This window comes from Macrosteles quadrilineatus, unplaced genomic scaffold (genome assembly GCF_028750875.1).
Source record: "Macrosteles quadrilineatus isolate MER2022 unplaced genomic scaffold, UCM_ALF_1.0 Scaffold_5__1_contigs__length_97177068, whole genome shotgun sequence".
NCBI classification, from domain to species: domain Eukaryota; kingdom Metazoa; phylum Arthropoda; class Insecta; order Hemiptera; family Cicadellidae; genus Macrosteles; species Macrosteles quadrilineatus.
Genome location: NW_026542598.1, coordinates 88,907,042 through 88,935,008, shown reverse-complemented (window position 1 = coordinate 88,935,008; position 27,967 = coordinate 88,907,042). Strand labels below are relative to the sequence as shown.

Here is a 27,967-nt window from a genome sequence, read left to right as displayed (position 1 = left end):
TAAGTATTAAATACAGGATAAAGTTTAATAGCTGTCCCTAACTACAGACAAAAAGAATTAAGTATAGACTGTCAGGTCAGCCGTGCTGTGGTTACCATAGGTCTTGGCGCACACCGCTGGAAGCACCATGTAGTTACGGTGTACCTACGTAACTACATGGCGCTCCAATCGGTGTGCGCCAGAACCTACGCTAACCGCAGCAAGGCTGACGGTCTATATTTAATTATTTTTGTCTATGCCCTAACTCTTTTCAATGCTAGTTGTGTTTGACCGAGTTAGGTTAGAGTATTTATTTGATTTAGGAAATACTGTATATCATTTTTTAGTGATTTAAAATGAAATAATAGCTATTTACGTTACAGGTGTAGTAACAACGTTTTTACACCACGCAGGTGAATTTTGTGCAACGAGTGGAAGCATGCTACATAATTCACCTAAGTGATGTAAACATGCTCTTGCGTAACGTAAAAGATTTTACCAGAACAATATACAGGGGGTTATGTACAATATTTTTCATCATACATTTTACTCATCTTCTAACAGTAACGTTCTTTTACAAAGAAAAGCTAGGTTAGGAAAATACTTTAAAGCATAACAATAACATTCCAGCACACAGCTGATTGCTAGCGTTGAACGTCGTTGGTTCCATAGAGGTATATTTTATTAAGTTGAGCACTCAATGTTATTTGAATGGGTTTCATTACTTCACCGAGTGAATTTTTGAAACTTAACTTCACCGAATGAATGTTTACATCACGCTTAGGATAGGGAAGTTTCACATGGCGGGTTGGGTGTATATTTTAAACCTATTTATCCTTATCCAAGGGAGTTGGTACATGTAAGGAATGTAAACCATCAATATATACAAGGTAATGAAAAACAGTTTTCACTTTAAATTTTTATTAGCTACCCCCTCAGACACATTCGACTCTCATACATAGAAACCTACATCTGCGTTAGATTGTGTCACTGTTAAGAATAGTTTACTCATAAATATACAATTATACTAACAAACACATGTGAGACAAGTGACTTGCCTCTGCACTCACTCTCGGGGGTAACAACAATACGTTGAGAAACAAAATAACAAACTGCATTTACTAATGTACAGGACCATTATCCATTGAATACAGAGCCAACAATATACCGAGTGAAAACAAAGTCTCTTGCATTTCGGTACTCGAAAAACAAATAACTACCGGTATTAGAAAATACATAAATTAACTATTAAGAAAATTAAAATTGATCTCATTATAAATCGGATAAATAATTATAATTTACATACAAATAGTTAAACAGCTAAAGCAAAAAATTTTTCAAGAAGACTAGTCCTTTACGTTCCATAAAAACGGTTTTATATTTACATGTAACGCTGACAAAAACAATAAAAAATATTTAGCGATTTTCATACATCTCTGTAAGAGACAGTGTGAGAAAAAGACATTGATCACGGACTTAGAACAAAATCCTTATTTTTAACATTCGCTAGAGGAGAATTTTTAATAAAAGACTTTCAATGGGAATTTCTTACAATTTTATCACTCAAAACTCAAGTGATCAGCAGTCACGGGCGTCAGTGTGTAGAATATATATAGTATGTATAAATATAAATTTAAGCCACGGCCTCAGGAAAAATATATAATACAATTTAAAAAATGCAGGCCATGTCTCACTAACAGTCATCGGCCATGAACGAGTTTTGTGATTTCAGTTCTTCTAGAGTCTTGATTTGCTGGCGAAGAAATAATACCCTAGAACAAAGAAATAAATAAGACTAACATTTCCACAAGCACAATTTTCACACAGTTTGAGCTTTCAAGTCCTAAAATTGAGTGTTCACATTTACCTCATAAGACTGTTAACAGCATAGGCTTGGTGATTTTTTTATACACAAATAACAATCAAGGATGTAAAATTGTCTCCAAGCACTAATTTAAGTCACATATTTATTACTCTTTTCTTTTGTAACCTTGATTTATTCAATCAAACTAAACCATTTAAAGTTTTTAATTTGCAAATTCAAATATAACTGATAAAAAATAGTATATTTCAATCACAAGAGCCAAGAGGATTCTTTTCAACATAAATATTGATGTTGTAAAGCAGAGGACAGTAAATTATCATGGGTCTAAATAAGCCCAAGGACGCTATGTTAGTGAGGGTGCAAAAAAAGATACTTTTAGTGTATGGGATGCTTTGTAAGCAAGATTGCAAAAGGCACTTTTAGCCTGTGTGATGTTATTTTAGAAAGCTGATAAGAGTAATTTACCTATTCAATTGATCTTTTTACAAAGAAATAGAATACGTAATACAGGGTGTCCACCTGGCCAACCAGAAAAAATTCATGAGTAAAAAAAATCCGGGTAGTTCAGTTTGTACTTTTCATACTAAAATTTAAACGTTTTTTGCGCGCTAACTCCCGCAATGCTGTTTAAGCACTAACACAGCTTGCCAAACTCGAGGTTATATCGTGAGGTTATATCACGATCATGGAAACGTCATCGTCGTCTCCTGCGGTCACTGAAACGTCATCATCGCCTCCCGCAGTCACGGAAACGTCATCATCGCCTCCCGTAGTCACGGAAACGTCATCATCATCACCCGCGGTCATGGAATCGTCATAATCGTCTCCCGCTGTCACGGAAACGTCATCGTCTGCTCCCGCGGTCACGTAAACGTCATCGTCGCCTCCTGTGGTCACGGAAACGTCATCTACATGCGCAATCGCGGTAAATAAAAAATTCCCGGTAAAATACTAAATTCACGCATAATTCCCGGTTAAAAAAAAATCACGCATAATTCCCGGTTTTCCCGGTCGGTGGACACCCTGTCATACTGTATAACATCTCGTAATAAACATTATGGGAACACTCTGACAACAAATTCGCGGTGGAAGAAATGAAGTGTGTTGGAGTGCGATGCATTGGTCCCCAAGGTCCCAGGTTAAAATCCAAACAATCACCAATGTTTTTTATTTCTGTGATAATGTCGCAACCCTTGATGCTTAGCTTGATGTAATGTGTAAAATGATTCCAGGTCAAATTATTAATAATGCATCCATTTTTACAGCCAGGAACCGACTATCTGACAGAATCGGTTATTTGAACACCCCATATTCCCGATTGTTTTATAATGGACTACTGTATCTACAATTAGGAAACTATCAATAATACTCGTTCTATATAATTGTTAACTTAATTTCGACAAGTTTATCCAAATATTTGTACTCAATTGAAGCAGTGTTGATTGTCAAACAATGTGTAATCAATTAATTATATCGATTCTTGATACCGATTCAAGAAAACTACAACTCAAGGGCTCGGATAATCGAGAGTGCACTGTAAAAATGTTTGTTGTATAAGATTAACCCAACAAAAAACATCTGAATGTAAAATAACTTGTTAGTTATTAAATCCAAAATTTTGAATGGAACCAACATTCGCCCTTTAGGTCTGAAGATGGTTGGAGGGTACAATCAAAAGTAATCACCAATAGCATCTATCATATGTATTTTACCGTCTGCTTGAAACAGTCTAAGGGTAAATATATGTTTCAATGTTTCTATTTAACACATTTCTATTTACTTTCAATAAAATTAAAACAAATAAAAATAAACGGTATCAGCATTCTGACACATACTTTCTCCCATAAGCTTGTCAACAACCTTTATCATGGGTAAGCGGTGATAGTATATGGTTAAAAATCACAAAAACTACAATAACTTTTGAACCGTTATTGTTACAGCAATGGGGTGTTGTACTAATGTTTTAGAATTATAAGGACCGTAACATATTAATTTCAATCAAAGCCAGCTTTTCTCCAAAAATCTGATTTTTTTTGTATTTTATGGTTTTTATGGGAAAATAACACAAGTTACAATAACTAAAATTAAAACAAATAAAAAAACAAAAAATAAAATCAAACAGTTATTTAATACTGAGTAACAAAGGTACTTTCAATAAAATTAAAACAAATAAAAAACAAAAAATAAAAGCAAACAGTTATTTAATACTGAGTAACAAAGGTATAGCTGAATTACATTCCCCCATGTTGAATTAACAAATTAACATAACTCTAAATTGAATTGACAAAATTACAAATTGAATCAACAATTACAGTCCTAGTGTATTATTGGAAAGTAAAAAAATCACATATCTGTAAATTGAATTGAAAAAAATCACAAATTGAATCAACAATTACAATGCTTGTGTATTATTGGAAAGTAAAAAAATCACATATCTGTAAACTGAATTGAGAAAATCACAAATTGAATTAACATTATTTACAGCTATTGGATAGTTAATTGGACAGTTAGTTAATAATTAAAAGGCCCAGTTACTTCTATTTGCCACATTCGCAAACCTCGTTCAAAGCGCCGCAATAACCGCAACCTGTTAAAAAGATCAATTATCAACAATCAGATAAAAGAAAAAAATGAATATATCGAATTAGATTCTGAATGATCAGAAGTGGTGAATGACGTGGATTTAAACCCTTCACCATTTTATGAATTGAAATGAAATGAGTTGTCACAGTTTACTTATATCTACATGCAGATGATTAATAACATATGTTTTGGCAAAAATGGGTGCAGTCAAAACAAAGACATTACACAAAGCTTGGTTACAAAGAAATAGTTCAACAAAGCAATAGTGTTCAAAGAGTCCTTGGAGGTTAGCAACCATCTTGGATGATTTCAAACAGATGTTGAAGAGTTAATTATCGTACAAAAATAGTCAAACACCAAAGTTATTATAATGTAAATATCTGGTATACTGTAGAGGTGAGATTAGAAATGCTGTTTGTTGTTTTTAGCGAATTTCCCATATAGGGAATAAGCTATTACCGTAGTACTCATGGTAAGACCTGGACCCGAGACTGATTTACTTTTTCGTTTTGAGGTCCCTAGAGGCCAAAAAACCATCCGTTCAAATTCATATATATATAACTGCAGATCAAATAAAAAAAAAACATATACAAAGTAAAACATAATGGACAAAAACCTTTTTTTGGCTTAATCGATGGTTTAAGTTTAGTTGCAGTAGTTTATATATACAGGGTGTCCCATAAGTAAAGTGCCAAACTCTGGGAATAGGTTCTATGGGTCAAAATAAAGAGAAAATCAAGAATAAAGTTTTTTTCAAAAACGCTTCGTTTACCAGATATCCGCCATTTTGTATTTTTTACTAAATAATTTATATCTTCTGATTTTTTCAACCGATCCTTATAAAACTCGGTAAGTATGTTTAGATAAAAGAGACCTACTGTAGAAAAAAAATTCAACTTGGTCCAATTTAAAATTTCAAAATGGCGGCCATTTTGAACATTTAATCTAAAATTACGGGAAAACGGTAAAAAATACAAAATTGTACTAAGAACACTTTTTTTTATAAAATTTTATTTCCAATCTATCAACACCAAAAACATGAAAATCGAACAAAAAATAACCGAGATACATTAAAATGTGTGTTAAGAGGCAGCAAAAAATCCATTTGTTGTAAATAGCCCCAATCACCAGATCAGCTGTTTTTAGAAAATAATTGTAATTGGTATAATTCATATTTTTTCAACCGACCTGTATAAAACTCGATAAAAGAGACCTACTGTAGAAAAAAATTAAACTTGGTCCAATTTAAAATCTGAAAATGGTGGCCATTTTAAACTTGTAATCTAAAATTAACAAAACAATAACCGAGATACATTGAAACCATTTATTGAGTGACAACATAAAAAATGAGGAAACTAATTAAATACAAAATCAAATCTTAACAAATGATAGCTTTTTTGAAAGTTATCAACTACAACAAATGTTCCATGTGTCCTCCATTCATTTCTACGACACAAACCATCCTCTTTCTCATCGACTCCCTCACTCTTTCAAATACCCCAGGCTTTTGTCTTATCACTTCACAACCTGCTACAATTCGTTCCCTTAAGTCCTCAATACTGTCAACAGGGGTATGGTAAACCAAAGATTTTAAATAGCCCCATACAAAAAAGTCCAGGGGATTAAGGTCAGGAGACCTGGCAGGCCATGGGATGGGCCCCCCACGCCCTATCCATTTATTTCCAAACACTTGATTTAAATGTCGCCTTACATCCAATGAAAAGTGTGGTGGCGCACCGTCTTGCATAAACCACATATTGTTTCTCAAATGAAGGGGTAAGTTTTCTAGCAATCCGGGAAGATCTTGTGTTAAAAAGTTTAAGTAAGACACACCATTAAGTCGGTTGGGTAAAAACCATGGCCCTATAAGATAGTCCCCAACAATGCCTATCCAAACATTGAGAGAAAAGCGCACTTGATGCCTTCTTTGTGATATCTCATGGGGATTTTCATCGGCCCAGAAGTGATTATTATGAAAATTAAAAATTCCTTCTCTCGAGAACCCAGCCTCATCGGTAAATAAAATGTTGGAGAGAAACAGAGGAAGTAATGCGATCTGTTGCAAGAACCATTGACATAAGTTAATACGGGGTGGAAAGTCCCTATCGGTTAGGCATTGCACCCTTTGGATATGGTAAGGATACAACTGCTGATTATGTAGAATCCGCCACACAGAACTTTTTGAAATACCATGTTCAAGCGATATTCTTCTAACACTAGTACTTGGGTCTTCTTCCACGGCCGTCAAAACTCTTTCTTGATTATTTAATGTATCTACAGAAACAGCCCGTCCGGTCTTCTCAGTGAATTTTAGTGTTCCTCGTTCCCTCAAATTCCTGTGAACATTTACAAACACTTTCCTACACGGAATTCGTCGGTTGGGGAACGTTTCTGCGTAAAGGCGGCATGCCTCACGCGAATTCCCATTACCTAAGCCGTAAAAAAAATGAATATCAGCTAGCTCGACATTAGAATAGCTATGGTTCGGCATTTAAATAAACTTAGAAAATATCAACCTAACCTGATCACAATGATGATGTTTAAAGTAAACAGAACAATAATAACAACAATGCAACAATGCAACTCAACAAACACATGTTTTTCAATCAGCTGTTCAGCTGATTGGGGCTATTTACAACAAATGGATTTTTTGCTGCCTCTTAACACACATTTTAATGTATCTCGGTTATTTTTTGTTCGATTTTCATGTTTTTGGTGTTGATAGATTGGAAATAAAATTTTATAAAAAAAGTGTTCTTAGTACATTTTTGTATTTTTTACCGTTTTCCCGTAATTTTAGATTAAATGTTCAAAATGGCCGCCATTTTGAAATTTTAAATTGGACCAAGTTGAATTTTTTTTCTACAGTATGTCTCTTTTATCTAAACATACTTACCGAGTTTTATAAGGATCGGTTGAAAAAATCAGAAGATATAAATTATTTAGTAAAAAATACAAAATGGCGGATATCTGGTAAACGAAGCGTTTTTGAAAAAAACTTTATTCTTGATTTTCTCTTTATTTTGACCCATAGAACCTATTCCCAGAGTTTGGCACTTTACTTATGGGACACCCTGTATATGTGCGTTATCATGACAACTCGAGCAAAAATGATCCGATTTTGATGAAATTTGGTAGGCTATAAGCGTGTAAATTCTAACGAGTTCGCAAACCAGCATGATCGGACTATGGGAACAGGGGTTTATGGTGGATTTTATGAGGTAAAAATAGGGTTTTCCCATTTTTGACTGTAAAAACACAAAATTTCACAATTTCTTTCCAAACCATTTTGTAGAGCTTAACAAAAAAATAATTTAGTATATTGGAGCGTTATTGTGCGCCTAATGGTTACAGAGAAAATTCCAAAAAATTGTAAATTAAAAATTCTCATGTTATTCTTATGGAGAATAAGTCAACTGTTGTAGTTTGCTTGTTTATGAACATATTTTGATCGAATTTGGAAAATACATTAATTTCTTACTAAACTATTAACATTTTACAAAAAAAAACAATATTTTACCATCCCTGTTGCAGCAAACCTAAGTACTCGTTAAACTAATTCTATTTAAATGGGGAATAAATGTGATAATTTTAAGGAGACATTTTAGTGTAAATCCAATCAGGCTAATGGAAATTCGCTTAGTCTGCAGGTTTGCTGCGGCGGGGGTATTGAATGTATTTCCAAGGAGTCCATGGAAGCTAACGGCCATCTTGGATTTTTCCGCCATAAGAGCAATGTTAATTTTGTTATTTTCGAACAGCCGCTGAAGAGTTATTTACCACCCCAAAATACTTTTTCAAATACCAAAGTGATTGTAATTTAAATACCTAGTGTACTATTAGAAATACTACATCTAAAAATAAATCTAGAAATACTTGGTCTAGGCTCCAATGACTCCTAATGAAGACAAAACAATAGCCTACCAAATACTACACATCCCTTTTTTTAAAATTGCTGTTAGTTATATTTCTGCTGTTTTGATTTGAGCAGAGATATGGTTATTAATTTCCTGACAGATTTTTTTTAAGGAAACCTAATTACATTTCTAACATGATTAAGTCGCCTACTTAAAGATAGTGTGTTAATAATCAAGGAGTAGACAGAAAACTAGAATAGCCCATTTTTGGGACTATTTAATTTTATTTTGGTTTGGTAAATTATATATATAAAAAAAAAACAGTTCTGTCCAACGACTGGCTCTAGGCCAGAATCGTGATTTGTAGAATAAATGGCCAACAGCTATATTACCTTGGAAATTAGTGTATGAAGGCCATACAACCCACTGAATAACTAGAAAACACTTTCTCGTACAAGACAAAATCCCAGCCCCCCAAGGAACGAAATATTATGTATTCTAAGGCCTACCTGTTTTTCAAAGGTAAGCTATCACTTCAATGTAATATGTGATTAAACTCAAACTTTAATGTAACAGTAAGCCTTGAAAAAATAATAAAACTGGTTTCCACACTTAATGATGGGGGTTTCCGCTTCACACCGGTAATTATAATAAAAGATTTAAAAGAGGAGCCTATTTTTGCAAAAATTATTTTGGTCAAGTGATTTGATACAAGTGAGAAGGTAGTTTTTTTAACCAAACACTTTTGGATATTTAATATTTTTGCTATTGTTTAGAAATGTAGGCTATATTTATTTAGGATGCCACAGAAAACAGCAATTTGGTTTATTTCAAGTGCAAGGGCTGGACTCACGAAGATATCGGATAAAATTATTTATATATGGCAACAGTATTTCAATCTTAATTGTTATTTTGTATAGGAGAAATAAAACGATAATTTTGTGAATCATTTCAGCAGGCCTACTCATTATACAGCCCCGTTCACACAGGGCGAGTTTACAAGCTACAAGCCGGATTTTTTACACGCAGCTAGTAAAATAGCTCAGTGTGAACGACGTACTCGCTCAAAAGCTGCTTGTAAAAAAGCTCTGGAAAATGTTGACGCTGCCGCTACTTTACACGCCAACTCGCCAGCTTTTGAGCGAGTAGGCGTGTAAAGTAGCCCAATGTGAACACAGTTGCTTGTGCTTGTGCACATGTTATTCAAAGATGTCGGAGGATTTAGTTCAAGCCAGCTACTGAGCGAGTGGAAAAAGCATTGTGTGAACGACTACAAGCGCACTCGCCGACGTCTTTCTACACGTCGGTTGGCAAGTGGACTAGCTCCGTGTGAACAAATACAAGCGCACTTGCCAACTCGCCGGCTTATTAAACGCCAGCGAGTAGCGTGTAAACTCGCCCCGTGTGAACGAGGCTTACCTTTGTTCTTGTAACGTAGCCTGTATTTCAGTGAGCCTGACGATGGACCTGGCAGACTTGAGATCAGCCGAGACTCTGGTACATTGGAGGCTGCCCAGACCGTGAGCCTCCTCACTTAGTTTTTGCGCCTGCAACATACACAAACATTCTCATAAAATAACCTACAAAACTAATCTCAAGTCGACGATTATTTTCAGTGACTTCAAGAGACGACAATTTTCCGCAACTGCAGGAGATTTTCAATATTTTGCTGCAATCACAGAAGATGATGTTGTCTACAAGACCGTGGTAGTAGATGTTTAGTAAATTGCCGCAATCACAGCTTCTTAATTTTTTCATCGGCTTCAGAATTTTTCCTAACGATTCTTATTACTGTAGTTTGGATATTTGAGTTTTCTACTGTTACCTATTCCACACTTCCAGAGCTGAAAAGTATTCAGTAAATGTTGCCTTTATTACTAGTTCTTCTCCCTCATCATATGAACAGAGTAAAAGTCCGATTTTACAAGTAATTCACAAAGAATTCACTCATCCTGTCAACTCTCATCTGAGCCGTTGAGTACTAATTTTAGGTTGGTCTCTCCCACCAGATCTGCCTTAAGACAGCAGACTCCTCGTGAGCTTCACACCCACCAAACCAGACTGAATACTTTACTAAGCCCCTAAATCTATGGTGCTGTCGCCTGTCCAGGAATACACAATCGTTGATTGGATATATAAGCTTGGGTTTTGGCCAAACTTATCAGACTATTTCCTACGACAGCAAAAAGTTAATTGACTAATACCGTAACATGGCAAGGTTTTAGAATTTCCGAATTTCCGATTTTTGTGACTTTTTTAAAAATTGCTTTATTTTGTTAAGTTTATCCCAATTTTTAAAACAGAAAAATGGCGATTTAGTGTGGAATTTTTAGGCATCTAGAAAATTAGTTTTTTTCCATAAAAAATTTACATGCAACTCAAAGATTTTTTCCGGTAGGCTAATCAAAATTTACGTACAATTCTTGGTTTACCTAGTTTTCAGTTCAGCTAGTCACTTAGCAATTAAACTCTTCCTGTTATAACCTCCTTAGTTAAAATTCAACATAGGATCTATCAAATTGTAACAAGCACTGACCTGTTTCTCGCAGACGTCTGCCGGCCAACCACGTACGTGGTTTACGAGGTCATCTCGGTAGTGGTTGGCCAGTGAGGGGGTGAGGGCAGCTAGGGACGAGGCACCTGCGCCCACCGCCAGGCTCTGCAGACAGCTCAGACTGCTGGGCGGACTAGCCACTGTCCACAACACAACACACATCAGTAACATGACACATACATGTTTACGGAGAAAATGTGATGAAAGATGTTAGATGTGTTATATTTATTACATATAACAAACAAGACATTCCGTGATTGATTTTTTCTTGAGGGGAAACATTCAGTAAAGATTATTGTGAGATGCTTAACAGTGTCAAGAAATGCTATAAAAGGGCAAGGGATTCACGAGCATGCCCGATCCCATACTGCAAATGTGACCAGAAAACTACTACAGGAATTTGGTTTAGACGTTTTTGACAACATTCTGTTCAGCCCCACCCTCCGTAACAGCGACGAAACACCGAAAGTACCATATTGACTAAACAGGTGGCAGCATTATACGACAAGGCCGTAGCATACAACTCTTATGATAAATGCCCGCGAACCCTCCCACTATTCTAGGACACTCACGTTTCCTGGCGTCTACACAGTCTTGACTTTCCGAGTGGGTGGGTGTCGGTGGTCCTGGGTCCAGACTTGTACTGTTGACGTCCACTTTGAGTGGCGCAATGTCACCAGGGGGGCCGGGGGCGTTGGCTGATTGGGGATCCACGGGCAGCGGCGTCGTGATGGCGTGGGCGTACGACGCTTCCGAAGTCGGCGTGCTGTCTCCCGAGCATATCTCCATGTCCTGCGTAGTCTGATTCTCCAGACCTACGTCGGAAACAAAAGATCACATCAACACTTGATTTATGATACAACTTTAGACTCTAATTATATTTACAGTTGAACCTCGTTAGTACGAACCTCGGTAAAACGAATTCCTCGATAAGACAAATTTTTTTTAATCCCCTTGAAACTTTCATAAAGGTCAATGCTAAAAACACCTCTATACAACGTAGTAATTAGGTTAAAAACCTCCATAAGACGAATTTGTTTGTGACATGGGCTAGGACTAATTAACCTCTATACAACGAATATTCTAAGCACAAAACCTCTACAAGACGAACGGGACCTCTATAAAACGGATTTCTCATAATCTTAACCTCCATAGTACGTAGTTTTCAAAACAAACAGAAGCTTGTCTCAACATGAAACCCCTACCCATCCCTCTTTCTTCCTCAGTCATTGTTTGGCACGTGCCCGTGAACCGTCCAGTGACCTTCCGGCTGGGTTTTCCCCTTGTTTTAGGCCCCCCATACACTGACGATCGGCCTCCCATCAGTCGTCGTCCGGCCAACCCCCGCCTTCAGGCCGATCGTTACGTGTATGGGGTCGCCGGCAGGCCGACAGTACATTAGTAGCATTATTTTTTTGTATTTACGTTCATTTTTAAGGTCAGGCACGGTCATTGACATAGCCTAACTTTATTTTCTGTTCAGTCTTTGTACTAATATGGCTACGTGGACTAATCAGCATGTGCTAGCCTTTATAAAAGAATACAGAAAGCATGAATGTCAGCGGAGGGTCAAAACAAAGGCATGCCACAACAGGGACTTAAAAGATACAGCTAATAGCAAGTTAACAAAAACGTCTTTGCCGTACGAAAACTGACTGCACACTTGCCACTAGGCGGAGAAATTTCAGTCCGGCCGGCAGGCGAATCGTTGCGTATATGGGGACCCTCCTTTCACAGGCCAAACTTGTCAGTTTGGCCTTCCGGCCCTCGCCGGCCGGCCGATCGTTACGTGTATGGGGGGCCTTAGAGTTTAAGTGTACAGTACAGTAATGGCAGGGAAAAAGTCAAAAACGGCACTATCAGTAGAGTTTAAGCGTACAGTTTTGAAGCATGTGGAAGAAAACCCGTTGAAGAAGAAAATCGCCATTGCTAAGGAGTTTAACATCCCTCCAACAACGTTAGCAACCATCATAAAGAATAGAGACAAGTACGATGAAGCAAGTGGACTTTCTAAGTTTTGCAAACGTGCAAAGACCGGTGAATTTCAGGATGTAGACGAGGCCACTTTAAAGTGGTTAAAGCAGTGCCGCGATAAAAATTTGTCAATCGGAGGCCCTATTCTCCAAGAAAAGGCACAGCAGTTTGCTGTACAATTGGGACATCCTAATTTTTGTGCCAGTAATGGATGGCTAGAAAAATTTAAAAAAAGGAACGATATTGTTTTTAAAAATGTGTGTGGTGAAAGTGCGTCTGTAGACAGTACAGTATGCGATGATTGGAAAGAAAAACTTGCTGACATTACTCAGGGCTACCACCCAGATGACATATACAACGCAGACGAGACTGGTCTTTTTTTCAAGTGTCTACCAGATAAAACCATGACGTTTAAAGGAGACCCTTGCAACGGAGGCAAACACAGTAAAGACCGATTAACTGTGTTGCTTGGAGTCAAGCCTCAGGAAAAAATAAGCTCAAGCCTTTAGTTATTGGCAAGTCACAAAAACCTAGATGTTTTAAAAATGTCAACAGTTTACCAACACTGTATAAGGCTAACTCAAAAGCGTGGATGAATGGTTATGAGTTCAGTGCATGGCTGAAAACTGTAAACACGGAAATGAAGAAAAAAAAGAAAAATATCCTGCTGTTTATTGACAATTGTAGTGCACACGGAACTGTTCCAAACTTGTCAAACATCTCAGTCCAATTTCTTCCCCCGAACACCACATCAAGGCTCCAACCACTTGACCAGGGAATTATTAAAAATTTCAAAGTTAACTATAGAAAGGAGGTTGTTCGGCAGTTTTTGACAGATATGGATCGAGATGTAGCAACTAAAATCAATGTTTTGAATGCAATGTGGATGATTAACAAGGCCTGGTCTAACGTGACTGAAAAACTGTGTCTAACTGTTTAAAAAAATGTGGATTTCGTGTGACGGACCTCGAAGATGAGGACGATGACCAACCTCTAACTCCAGCACCCCAAAATGCAGAAGTAGGCCCAGATCAAAACTGGAACAAAGTCAATGAAACACTAGGCGTCCAAGAAATGGAGTTTGAAGAATTTGTTGACTTCGATGATGTAGCAGTATGTGGAGAGCTTACTGATGAGGATATCCTGGATTCTGTTCGACCCTCAAATCTTGAAGAATATGACGCAGGTGAAGATGACGAGGAGGATGCAGACACGGAGAATGATCAACTGGAACCGTCTACGAAAGACGCAAGAGAAGCTATTGATGTGCTCAAGTGTTTTTTCTTAAAGAAAAATGGTTTAAGTGAAAGTGTAGTGAAAGCCATCGTCGATTTGGATTCCACATTGGATAAAGCAGCCATTAATGCAAGTAAGCAATCTAAAATTGATGACTTTTTTCAGATTAATCAGGCTTAATTCTGTTCAGTTGTTTCATTATTGTGTACAGTACTGTATGACTTCTTGCTTGACATTTTTATTTTTGCGAGACAATCTTATTGCGATATTCATTTGTTACTGTATAAGTTTCTCATATTGTACCACAAAGTTTGTATGTACAGTACCTACTGTATACTTTACCGTACCTGTACTAAATTTTGACTTCAGATTTGTTTTTACTGCATCTATTATACAGTACATGGTTTTTCACAGTTCATTGTTTGTTTTGATACTTAAGTGATTGATAAATAAACACAATTTTTTTTTGTTGCTGCGACCACGTTTTTCTTACCTAATCATGCATTGAAAAAATAGTACAGTAACTTTAGTAGGCCTACAGTATGTACTGTAGATCTAACAGTAACAATGATTCGTATTATAGAGGTTGGCCATAGACATCTTCGTTTTATAGAGGTTATCTTAGAGCGAGGAGAAACCTCTATAAGAAGAATAACAGCAGTATTAAACCTCGATAAAACGACCCTCTTTATTAAGAATACCTCTATAGTACGAATTTTTCCCGTACCCCTTGAAATTCGTCTTATAGAGGTTCAACTGTAGTAGCATTCCATTTTGAGAGAAAAGCTATATAAATTCTGTCAATTGGGAAATAAAATTTGTAATGTTAAAACCAACCCTGTTAAGCATAATAAACCCTATTTTTCATAATCTCAAAAATCAGGAAAAGAGACAGCTGATCAGTTCCTGACCATTATGCTGTACAACATACAGTATAACCTTTTACTATCTGCCACTATGTGCTAACACTTTAACAAATAAACTTATGATACTACTGTAAAATGTAATTTTCATTCTTTTAATGGGAATCAATGATTATTTGAGATGGGAATTAAGGGATATCATAAGAGATTATAGAAGCCAAATGGCAAGAAATAAAATTCACAATGTTGCCGCTGTAATTGTGTGAGATATTTGCACAATATATGACATAAAAAATTATCGCAAAGGATTCTAGGACTGGTATTGAATCCAAATCACAATGTAAAAAATTTCCATTTCCTCAATTTTAGTACCTAATGCTTCATGATGAACCAAGAATCAGCATCCACCCATTAAAATGTTTAAGGTTAACAATAAAATTCAAGGCCCAGGTTTTTTCACTGTTAAAAAAAATTCATAGGCCTGGCACATTCACGGTTAAATTTTTTCAGTTGAATGAGTTCTTTAAACGAAATTGATTACAATACAACTCTGAGCAGCCTCCACTAACTTCAAACAAATATCATGGCCTAATTTAAAACCGATTTATTACTTGATAAAAAAATGAACACAATATCCTCACAATCAGGAATACAATATCAAATTAAAATGGTTTTTAGAGACATATGAAACCCAACTGAAATATTGGGACTTATCTAGCAGATCGAGTATGTCCAGGAACTATTGACACCCTATTATACCTAAAGCCGCTAAATAATTTTCAACAAATCTAATACTGACCATCAGGCGTCTCAGAAGGCCAGTAGTTGGGGTCTCGACAAGGCTTGTCCAGTCCCCGTGTGCTGGTGCTCTTCAGCCCGCTGCGCGAGTTGGAATGTTTATCTTCTGTCCGGCTAGACCCGCTGTTGTAAGTAGGAGTGAGGGGGTGCGGAGGCAAGGCTCTTGTCCTCTCCAACCACTCTCTCGGCTTCTCCCATTGTGACACCTCTGTTTTACAGTTGTAGTAGTACTTCTTCCCCGAGGAACTCAGATGCTCTGACCAATCGCCTACCCGTAACACCCGATCTCTGTCTTCTCTCTTATCCTGTGAATGAAACCATTTAAAACTTCGCAACTAACAATGGCATTTTCAATACATGACAGTCCCACAAACTCGTAATGTGCAGAGTTGAGTCAATGAGTCGTAGGGTGCAGAGTTTGAGAAATTGTGGGGTAATGGAAAAAGTTAGTAAAGTAAATTTACCGTACCTTAATTATTTCTCATACAGACAACCTTTTTAGGTCGTCCCCTTATAAAGTGGGATCTCAGGATAAGAAGGACAGGTTTGCAATCAATAAACAAAAATATAAATGAATATTATAAAATATGACATATTTTTGGTAGCTCTATACAAGCCCATAATCAAGCAGTTATTGTGTTGTTTTTTTAGTTTGTTTGTCTTGGACTGAACATCTAATGCCACGTTTGTGTACCTGCATGGTGAGTCATTATCATTATGTTTTATTGTAATGTACATGGTGATTTTTGTTGTTGTGTGGTTTTAAGTTGCTAGCATTGCTAAACACTCATTTTAATGCTCTTACCGTTTTTGAGCTACAGCAATTAAAAAAAAAAACATGTTTTTCCCAAAAACAAAAACGGGGGTTTTAAGGGAATTCTTTTGGTAGGTTGCAATTTGGAAAAACTAAATTTTGGGACTTTCTGGGTGGTTTGGTACCCAGATGAACCATCACAAAAAATTTTTAGATCCCTAGCTAACCTAGAAGTGACAAAAATTATTTTTCTGATGAAAATGCTACAGTAGAGTCCCGATAATCCGAACTTCGGTAATCCGAAAGTCCGCTTAATCCGAAAACGTGTTTTTTTTTTTTTTTTTTTTTTTTTTTTTTTTTTTTTTTTTTTTTTTTTTTTGAAAAAAGGATATTCAAAAAAATGTTAAAAGTGAAAAACGGTTATGCTTTATTAATAGAAAAAACAGTGAATAATAGAATGGCAAGTACAAATTACACAAGTACAGTAGCCTACTTTTCAAATGTATAGTACAGTAAAGACAGTGTTTGAAACTTACATATAGTGTTGAACTGAATGTCTTAAGTTGGTTTAAAAAAGTCTGTTACAATTTTTTGACGAAGATTAGAGGATCTCTCTTTAGAAGCATAATGACGCCAACGCCTTAGAAACAATGTATCGGCTGGGGTCGAGACGGACTGTTGTTCAACGTAACGTAGCGCTAGATCAAAGGCAGCCGCCGCGTCCGAGTGGGATACTCTCTGCTCGCTGCCGTCGTCAGCTTCGCCTTCACTCTCGTCTGAGATGTTTTCTGGTTCCCTCAAAACCCTTTCAACGATCTGCTGATCGCTTAAAACTTCATGATCATTGTCGTCAGCTTGTAACCACTCATTCACGTCATTTGCATTAGTGTCCTCACACCCAGGAATGTTTTGTAACAGCTCCTGCACCTGCACAACATTGTTTCTTTCTTCATGTTGATTCAAGTTGTCCTCAAAAGTTAGGCTTGGCCACAGTTTACTCCAAGATTTTTTCAACAGTTGTTCACTTGTAGATTCCCATGCTTCTGCTACCCAATAAATGACGTCTTTAATGTTTACCATCTTGAGCTTTTGAAGCAACGAGAGTGTTTCGTCCTGATCTTCCAGTATTCTTCTCAACAACTTTTTCCTATATGAGAGCTTCACATGCTGTAGTACATGTTGATCCATTGGCTGGATCAAAGGGGTCACATTCGGTGGTAAAAACACGGCCCTTATATCTCCACTTATTAATTCGTCGTCTGACGGGTGAGAGGTTGCATTGTCGAGAAAAAGTAATGCTCGAACCGGTAAGCCATTTTCGTTACAAAATCGAGTGACTTCGGGAACAAAGTGGTCGTTAAACCATCCCTTAAATAGTGCTGAGGTCATCCAAGCATTTTTGGAGTTTTTGTAGACGACAGGCAATGCATTTATATTTAGGTTTTTAAATGCCCTTGGTTTTGCTGCTTTGCCGATAACCATTAAAGGGAGTTTATGATTTCCTGCAGCATTACTACAGGCCAAAACTGTCAATCTTTCCTTGCTTATTTTTAAACCAGGTGCACTTATTTCTTCTTTAGAAGCCAGACTTTTTTTAGGCAATGCCTTAAAATTAAGCCCAGTTTCATCAGCATTGTAAATTTGCTGCGGTGAATAGTTTCCTTCAGCAATCAGTTCAGCAAATGTATCTGAAACGTATTCGGTTGCAGCAGCCTCATTTGACGATAGACGTTCACCCGTAATGGCTAATTGTCGTATGCCGTGACGCTTCTTAAAACGATCAAGCCAACCTGTGCTAGCAGAAAAAGATGTGTCTCCGTTCAATAATTCATTTAGCTGTAGAGCTTTTTCTTTGATCAAGGGTCCACTAATCGGGGTACCTTTTTCTCTCTCTTGAGAAAACCAAACAAACAAAGCACTGTCGAGGTTCTCCAGTGGTGTTGTTTTCGCTGTATGGCGGGATTTTGTACCCTTACTTGTGGAAGCAATACAAAACTGTTCTATTTTCAAACGGTTTTTCTTCCAGTCGGTGATCGTAGCATTCCCCACACCAAACTCAACAGCCAATTTTGACGCACTTTCACCATTGTCCAATCGTTTTAACACTTCAAGTTTGTCTTGCAATGTAACCGAAGTATGTTTACGTTTTGAAGCCATTTCTTCACCACACTCACAACCTCAAAAGATAACGTTACAAAGTGTACATAAATGTACGCGCTGCCACCTATCGGGGAAAGCTGAAACTACTGTACTGTACTACAGTAGCACCATCGCGTAACGCCGGTAATGCAGACACGAAAAGTGACCCAGTACGTGCTGCCACCTATCGGGGAAAGTTGGAACTACTAGCACCATCGTGTAACGCCATTAATGCAGACACATAAAGTGACCCAGTACGTGCTGTCACCTATCGGAAAAAGCCGAAACTGCTAGCACTGTTGTGTTACGACACTTAGTTGCACTTCGTCAAAGTATTATGTAATATCCGAGCAGCTGGGCGGGATAGACTCGTTGTTAGTAGGCCAGTGGGCAATCTTAAACGTTGTATTTCATAGTTACGTGCATTTTAGTAAAAATTTCGCTTAATCCGAAATATTCGGTAATCCGAAATGGGTCCGGTCCCAACCATTTCGGACTATCGGGACTCTACTGTATTTTACGCTTTTTTAACGTATTTCTTATAGAAAATTAACATGCTTTGCCACGCAAACGAGATTGAAATATAAGTAGGTGAATTATGGATGTTTAGGGACCGAAAAAGCTAGCTAGTGACCAATCCCATCTTAATCCCCCCCCCCCCTCTTTCATCTAAATTTATAAAATCTCAGATTTTTCTGAACATTTTGGTGAAAAAAAATATTGCTTTATGTTAAATATTGTAGAAGTTATGGATTTTTTTATATGAGAACGTCGCCGAACCTTTTTGCCTCGGAAGCGCCGTTATAAACGTATTTTGCAAAATTTCAAAAATTCATAGCTCAAAAACTATTAAAGATAGGCTAATTTTTTTAAACTTGGTATATCTTATTAAAATGGTCAACTAAACAAATAAAAAAATATTTCAGCCAAATCTGAAGTCATGGGTGACATTTTATTTTTTTATTGGATGATTTGAAATGCAACGACCCTTGGCTTAATGCTTTCCAAAAAAATCATGTTTACTCTACTGACTGATTGACATATTGACTGGCTAGCCCTTCAGTTAATAAAATAAATACCTCCGCCGCAGCAAACCTGCAGACTAAGCGATTTCTTCAGAAACTTGTCTGATTACATTTTTACTAAAATATTTCCATAAATAAGACATATTTATTCCCAATTTAAATAACATTAGATTTAACAAGTGCTTAGGTTTGCTGCTACAGGGAAGGTAAAAAGTGTTTTTTGACCATATGTCAATAGTATAGGATGAAATAAATAAATTTGCCAAATTTTATCAATATATATCCATAAACAAGTAAACTACAACAGTCTTCATTTTCTCCATAAGAATAACATGGGAATTTTAAATTACACTTTTTTTAATTTTCTCTGTTACCGTTAGGCATACAACAGCGCTTCAATATAGCCTACTAAATTATTTATTTTTTAAGCTCTACAAAATGGTTGAGAAAAAGTGGGAAAAACCCATTTTTACCCCATAAAACCCTGTTCCCATGGTCCGATTATGCTGCTTCGCGAACTCGTTTGAATAAACGTAGGTTTACACGTTTGTACCAAATTTCATCAAAATCGGATCATTTTTGTTTGAGTTATCACCCTAACGGACACATATATAAATAGCCTGTTTATATATGAATCTGAACGGATGGTGTTTTTGGTCTCTGGGGACCTCAAAACGAAAAAATAAATCGGTCCCGGGTCTAGGTCTTACCATGAGACCTACGGTAATAGCTTATTCCCTATATGGGAAATTCGCTAATAAAATTATTTCTTTTGAAAAAGTGAAATCTAACAAAATAACTTTCTTAGGACGTATGAAATATTCCAGTGAATTTCAGAAAATTCTTTGTCGGGGATAACAAAATTGGGACATTAAGTTAAATAGCTTAGTCAGTAGAGTGATGAACTGTGAAGTCATTAGCGATGTGTTGTGTTCATTTCCCGTTACGTTTGTAATCAGTTAAGTGAAATTTTAATACTTTACCAGCTCACCCCTTATGGTTGGTAAGTTCCGAGCAGATGCCCAGGGGGGTGGTAATTTCAATGGCTTTGACTCTCTAAAATATTTTGGTAATTTCAATGGCTTTGACTCTCTAAAATATTTAAGTTAAGATTCAAAAATACTATTCGTATCTAAGGTTCACCTTACCTCCGTACTATTCCTATCATGATTGGTCCGATGTTCAGAGTCTCTACTTTCTCTTGAACGCTTGTCCTTAGGAGACCGGACACAATCTGAAAATTAAGAAAATGGGTTTAGCCACTAGAAAATACAAATTAATAACTCAATTAGTTAGTTTTTAATTTGTGATAACAATTTATTCAGTCAGATCTAAACTCACTAGAGTAAATCCGAAAGACTCTAAAATGCACAACTAGGTTAGCCTAATTTCATGCAGAGGGAGTCAACTAGGTCGAGGGGCGTACTTAGGTGAAGTCAACTTATTAAACCTTAAAACTCATGCAGAGAGTGACAAATGTATACAAACTTGTTAAACCGGACTATTTTACTCGCAAAACTGATAATTTTTGTTGAAAGCAAGTCCTTATCACAAAACTTAATACACCATTGGCCAAAAGTGAGTTGATTGAATTACCCAATTAGAGTTGGGGTCTTGCTAAAACACAAACTTACACGGACAAAACCAACTTTTAACTCATAAACAACTATGATCGGTTTTAAGTTGACTCTTGACTCGGCTACTAGCCTAATTTACCTGATAATATTGCATTAGGTCAATCACAAATACGTGAATGCTGAGAAAGGTCAATATTTCATATTATTTTGATGGCAATTAAAAATTATGTATGACCCACTTGACTTTTAAAGGCATAAATCATGATTTATTTCATAAAACCACAATTATTTAATAGTAGCCAGCCTCTTAGATATTTCCAGCCATCAATCTTATGACTATTTGCAGGATAAAATTAAGCACAAATCTCAAACGGTGACAGTATTAATAGTTTCAACAAAAAAAGGTCATTCTGAATTTGTTAAGGTCCACTTCAACAATGTGTAGGCTACAAGAAATATATACTAAGTTAATGTGCAAACATAAAATATTTGGCAAAGGAAACAAAATCAGTTTTACATTACTGCTTGTTATGGTTGTAGTTGCTAGCACGGAATATGTTTTCACATTAGGCCTACTATTCAGAAGATTGTACTGCGCCACACTTAGGCTCTTACCTGAATATTTATCTCTCGATTTGTAGTCTCTATTTTCTCTCTCCTTGTCCCGTACTTTCTGGATGAAAGAACTCTTGTTTTGATAAGTTCTGTCTCTCGGGCTTTCGGAGTCTGGACTGTCCGAACGATAGGAGTTTCCGTTAGGAGAGTCCCGCATTCTTTCGTCTTTACAGCGATCAGCATAGTTTCCTTTTGAATACTTCGAATTCTACAATAGAGAATAACGTTGTTGAAAAAATAGGCATAATTATAAGGGGATATTTTGCTAAAAATATTTTCACTAAACGTTTGAACCCATCTTCTGTGGTAAAAACAAAATCTAGATCATCTTTTGAAGTCACAGCAAGATTGTGAACTTTTCTGCAGTCACAGCGAAATCGTGAATACCTTTGAAAGCGGCAGAGACATTTTTGTCACCTCCCCGATGTTGGTAAAGTTGTCAATTTTTCACTGAGTGTCTTTGCAGACCGTTCCTAATAAATATCATCAAAATAACAACTCAGCTTGAAAATCTAGCAACTCCCGCACACTACATAAATGACCCGACTTGAGACCAAGAAATTTGTTCCATCCCAAACAGATCCCTTAGATTAACCCTTTGAGTGCCGTCGTGTCTGGCTCCAAGACACATAATTTTCCTAGCTTGAAAATAAAGTGTCTTGTAACAAAATGTCAGAGATTGCACTAGAAATGCCAGCGTCTCGGAACAAGACGAAAGATTGGTAAATCACATCTTGTGGTATCATATGTTGATAAAACTGTCTGAAAATCACACCCAAGGCTACAGAAGGAGGTTGGTAACAACTATTTGTTAGACGGATGAGGTCAACCAATCAAAAACGATTACAAAGCAAAACCAAAACAATACGGTTTTATACAGCTGGTTCATGTGTTCTGTTTACGTTGCTCTCTAATAGCGGTTTGTTGTTTACAATTTGTTTTGTTGTTTCAACAACTACAGGTGGCAGTTGTAAATAAATTTTAAACCTTTTAAAATAGACAAAAATCATATTTGTTTTTATTTTTCTGATAGTTATTTTGGTTAAGTTTGTGGATATTGCATGAAGTGTTATGAACTTGTTACCTAGGCCTAGTTGTGAGGATTTTATTTTGAATGTTTATATTTTTGTTGCCTAACTTACATGTTAATTATAATTTTGCACTGTAGTTGGTTAATGAAATTGGTCAGTCATGAATGACAGTGTCATTTGAAACAGTTTGGAGAACGAGACTTTCAGTTGATGTGTCAGTTTGTACCATCCTGTTTGTAACACAATGCCTCTTAAGGGCTAAAGGTAGGTCTTAAGACTTCAAAAACACATTTTTTCATCTGAATTAAAACCTTTCTCCTTGTGCTAAGGCCTTCTTGAAGCAATATTCAAAATCCAAATTTTTTTAAGAAGTCAGACTTTTTACAAGTTACACAAAGTGCCAGACTAAGAAAGGGAAATTGGTACTATCCTAGAGACGATGTGTTTTGTTAATGAATAAATTAGGTTAATTTTACCTAGGCTAGTTAAAACCTTATTGAAATCGGTACTTCACTATGTAAAAGATAAAAATCTACTCAACTACAAAAACACGAGTCAAAGAATGTTAATATATTAAATAGTTTATGACATTTTTATTTAACACTTAATTCATGCTGGGAAATGGCCAGCATTCCTAGCAGGTATAGGCTACCTAACATGTATGCCCAGCAAACCTAAAATAATTGCCTTACCCTCCCCGCAGCACTCAAAGGGTTAACAACTGTTGGCCCAATCCGACCCGAAAATACCAGGAACCCGCAGACCTCTAGCAATTATTTATTTCAACAATACTACATTACAGGCATAGTGCCCACTAACGCAACATTAAAGTTTAAGTCCATTTAGAACGTCCATGCAGTCTTCTTAGTACACACATCACAATTTACATAATATTTAACTCAGATAAGATAACAACGAATAACAAATAACATTTATAAAAACAATAAATATACATAAGTTATTAATAAATTAAGTAACGAGAACAAAACCCTCAAAGTACGGTTTTAAAAATAAGTAGGCCTACAGTTTTCAATGCAGAAGGAACCTGTTGGAACATACCAGTACCAGTATAAAACCAGGACTAGAGTCCTTCAAGAAAACAAATTTATTATAAAATGTTTGGCTTGGCCCTGGAGGTAATTGCAATGTTGTGATGTAAAAACATATGAAGGCAACTGTTGGTTGCAACAAATTCATCTTAGCCTACAAACTTAACAAATTTGGAAATTATCTAAAAAACATTTTGACTAGCAAGAGTTAACTTACGTGGAATCATTACTCATTTGCTTAATTAAAAGAAAAAAAACTTGTATTAACTCAAAATAACAGCCTAAGGCTTTTTTAAACAAGTAGAGCTAACAAAATTTGTTAATCCAGATAGAAATTTGTTAAAAAAGTTCAATGAGTTGTTGTCAATATAAGAGACACACATTTCATTAGCTAAGTACAAAAGTTTAAAGTAAGGCCTACAGATCAATCCAAAGTCTTCATTACTCTGAAATCCTTTAAGATCAGATTAAAAGATATCCAGGTATTTAAATACTTATTCAAGCTTAAAATAAGATTTTATTTACTTGGACAATGGATTAGGTTAGGTTAAAATTAATAGCTTACAAAGTTACAAAGTTCATACAAAGTAGCCTATACAAAGTTCATAGGCTAATAATTTCTTTTGGTCAACTGGTTTGAGGTTATTATTGATAATTTGACTGAAAAAATAAATTTATAGCCATTAAATTTTCAATTATTAACTTACTTTACAATAAACTAAGACTACTAAGACAAACGTGTTATTTTGGATGTTTTAGCCTTCTATTGTAGCCTACTCCCAATTAATCCCAAGACTTTTACATTGTTCATACAAGACTAGACTATGCTTCACACATACACTACACCTGAACAAATATACTCACTTTCAGATGAGTTGAATCTGCATTCACGACCTGAAAAACAGACTTCATTGAGTACATTTAGTAACTATTCAGAACAAGCTTCCAATCAAAACAAATAGAATATCAACTTACAGTTACAGAGCTTACGGGCCTTTTGGAAAACTCCAAATAACAAAAACCAAAACAAACATATGAAAGAAATAGTAACTTAATACCCATTGACTAATTGGTAATACCATGTGCAAAAATTTAATTCCATTATTAATTGTAGGCCCTAAATAGACTTGATTTTATTGCAATATAAAATTATAAACATCTCAATTTAACTTATTTTAATACTAAAGTTACTTACCCAATTTATAGGCCTATTTATTGTAGCCTAGCTATTGAAAACTTTTGATCATAATCATTTTAGATCTGACAGGTTAAAATTATACATTTTTCAATAGGGTAACTCACAAAGATATAATTAAATTAAATTTGATGTAGGTAATACTTTATGAGCTATTTTAAACATCCAAGTTATTTCCCTAGTTATTTCATAATTTAATCTTCAACAGTTAAACAAATTAAGATTAATTTGTCATTCTTTTATTGAATTTATTGTACTTAAGCCTAAGCATGAAACATTTGGTTTGTTGACTTACCCTAAGTTAATATATGTCTATAATCAGATGTAGGCTACTAAGTTTAAGTTATTTTGTATCTGATTAATTGATGTTCACCAATTAAGTTAATCCTATAGACATCCCAAGAACAAAACAACCTGCACAGAAACGAAAAGATCTTGTGGTTTACGCTGGTAGGTGTGGCTTACCCTTCAAACCTGGACGGCTCAAAATGACCCAGGATTCTTTTGTTTCTGGGATGTCTATAAGCTAAATTCATCTTGGTACCAGTAGCTTACTGCAAAACTCAGGCTAGGCTACAAGTCAGTTTCACTTTAACTTACAAGTCTAACCTTAAGGTAGCCTAACGTTAAAAATCAATAAGTTTTTTTTACCAGGTCTAAGCCTAGAACTCTAACTTAGGTCTTTCATAAACATCAATTAAGTTATTAGCCTAACTTATAATTCGCACATAGACCCTAAGTGACCCTAAAAAATCTTTAGGTGAAAAACGACAGATAAACTTAATAGGCCCTAGTAGCAGTAGGCCTAATCATGACATGGAAATTGAAACAAACTTGACAAAAACTAAGTAAGTTAGGTGGCCTATTAAATCATATGCCTAGCCATGCTAAACACTAAGCACTGCTTTAAAATTCTGATAAAACTAAGTTAGTCGAGTCTTCATAAAAAGGTTTAACTTAACTTAACTTAGCCTAGGCCTACATACTACCATTGGCTATTGGATACCGAAGAAGACGTCCCATCTAACTTAAATATGGACCAGCTGTAGCCAATTTTTTGTTAAAAAAGAACGTAGTTGTGTGAGCCAGTCACAGAATGCACTAGTGACTAAAAATCTATTTTCTACCAGGTTATTTTTTGTTTCTGGACAAGTTGATGGGTCAAAACAGAATTTTGCTATATAGGCTAGCTCACAAAATGTCATTCTATTAAGCTTAACTTAAGCTAGTTTGGATGGGTCAAAAAGATTGTATGTATTCAACAGAAATCAGTAATTTAGATCAGCACAATCTGTGGGTGGCTCACATCAACTACAAAGATTTTGGTTAAAAAACTGGCTACAAATTTAACATGAGGATGGAATGTCTAAGTTAGTTGTATTAAGTTAATATTCAAAGATATTACCTTGCAGTGAGCCTAGGCCTAAGTTAGATTAAGTTATTGTCTGACAAAGTTCTTTGTCCAACTGAAATAACTTAGAGAAAATTTCAATAGGGTGGGCGTAACTTATTTAGGCCTAGTTTTTTTGTCTTAGTTATGCTTAAAATAGCATAGGCCTACTATGCCTATGAACAGTTAATTTTATTTTCACCTCTGTTAACTGTGTTCAATGCACGAAAAGGCCAATGATAATTAAATGCATGACTAGACTACTTTAAAGCCAATGGCTCTAACTTAAAGGCCTTGGGTACAAGATCCTAAGATTTTGTAAAATAGCCTGGACATACTTAAGTTTATTTATTTATTTATTTACTGGCTTCAGTTTAAACTTAGGCCAAAGTTATTTAAGTTAACTTAGAGCAGACGAATATAAGTTACTTACGGTATGAAGTCAAAGATAATTAATGGATGTGACTTAAGACTTCCATAACTTATCTGTTGGCACAAACAACCGAATGAAAATATTGATTATTCGATTGTTTCATACTATGTATCGATCAATATTTTCATTCGGTTGTTTGTGCCAACAGATAAAGTTACGGAAGTCTACCCAATTTTTTTTAAGGCAAAACAGTAGGCTATGCTATAAGGCCTAAGTTATTTCAATGATGATCGTAGTAGAACAGTAATTTTCTTCATGGGCCTGTACTGAAACACCCCTAGACTAGGCTAGGCAGCATTATGTTTTCCTGTACCTAAGCCTAGGCTAGGCATTTTTTTCAATGTGAAAAAATATTAAGTTAGGCCACATCAATGATGCTTACATTTTGAAAGAGCCATAGACATAAAAATTTACCCCAAAAGTGATTGTGTAGCCTTTACACTTCTTTGTTTGGAGTGAGAAAAGATACAGTTGACAAAGCCACAGCCCTAGGCCAACCCAAATTACAAAAAGTGGGTTTGAATAGGTTTGGGCCTGCCTATGGCTCATAATAACAACTTAGTAGGCCTGCCCTTTCACAAAAATGATCACAGACTAATAAGGCTTGCGAAGATTGCTGGTAATAACTGAAATTATTTTGACTTATTTATGAAATAATTCTTAAAACCTATTTGACTATACAACCGTTGTAAGATTCATCGTTAGGAGGCTGCGTTGAGGTCTGCTCTGGGTTACCTGATAAGGATGGGTCTGGTGTTTCTCGAAATACCTGAAATATACAACAAACCCAATCAAAAATAGCGAAAATAAAATTATTTATTTAAGTACATAATGGCGATAAGAGGTTGTGTCATTTAGACTCAACCATTATTGTAAAGAAAGAAGCGTACCCATCGCTGATCCTTTGAGGTTTCCTAGCATGCATTACCATCAATGCAAGTCTCTAGGAATAATATCCGGCTTCAATTATGGCCCTTATGCAGAATAATTGTCATAAAAACAACATCAAAGTAAATTTGTTAACAATCTTCCGTGTAAGACGCCATGTCACATTTAGGGACGTGATCTGCTGCCTCTGCCTGCTGCAGAT

The 27,967-nt window shown here is 35.9% G+C and overlaps 1 protein-coding gene across 3 annotated transcripts; it reads right to left on the bottom strand.

Moving 5' to 3' along the window:
- Window positions 1–883: 883 nt before the first annotated feature.
- On the bottom strand, window positions 884–27,967 carry LOC128994060 (WW domain-containing adapter protein with coiled-coil homolog). 3 transcript variants are annotated; one of them, XM_054418284.1, is made up of 10 exons: window positions 27,768–27,967; window positions 27,562–27,646; window positions 24,724–24,753; window positions 21,780–21,987; window positions 20,736–20,821; window positions 15,671–15,974; window positions 11,371–11,613; window positions 10,781–10,938; window positions 9,664–9,791; window positions 884–1,751 (listed from the first exon to the last, which is right to left on the bottom strand). In XM_054418284.1, the coding sequence occupies exons 1-10, from the start codon at window positions 27,806–27,808 to the stop codon at window positions 1,673–1,675; spliced, it is 1,362 nt and encodes a 453-aa protein (XP_054274259.1). In that variant the 5' UTR covers window positions 27,809–27,967; the 3' UTR covers window positions 884–1,672. The 3 variants fall into 3 exon arrangements, with proteins under 3 accessions (XP_054274259.1, XP_054274262.1, XP_054274260.1); XM_054418287.1 differs by having other exon boundaries at window positions 27,613–27,646; XM_054418285.1 differs by lacking the exon at window positions 884–1,751 and adding an exon at window positions 4,018–4,391.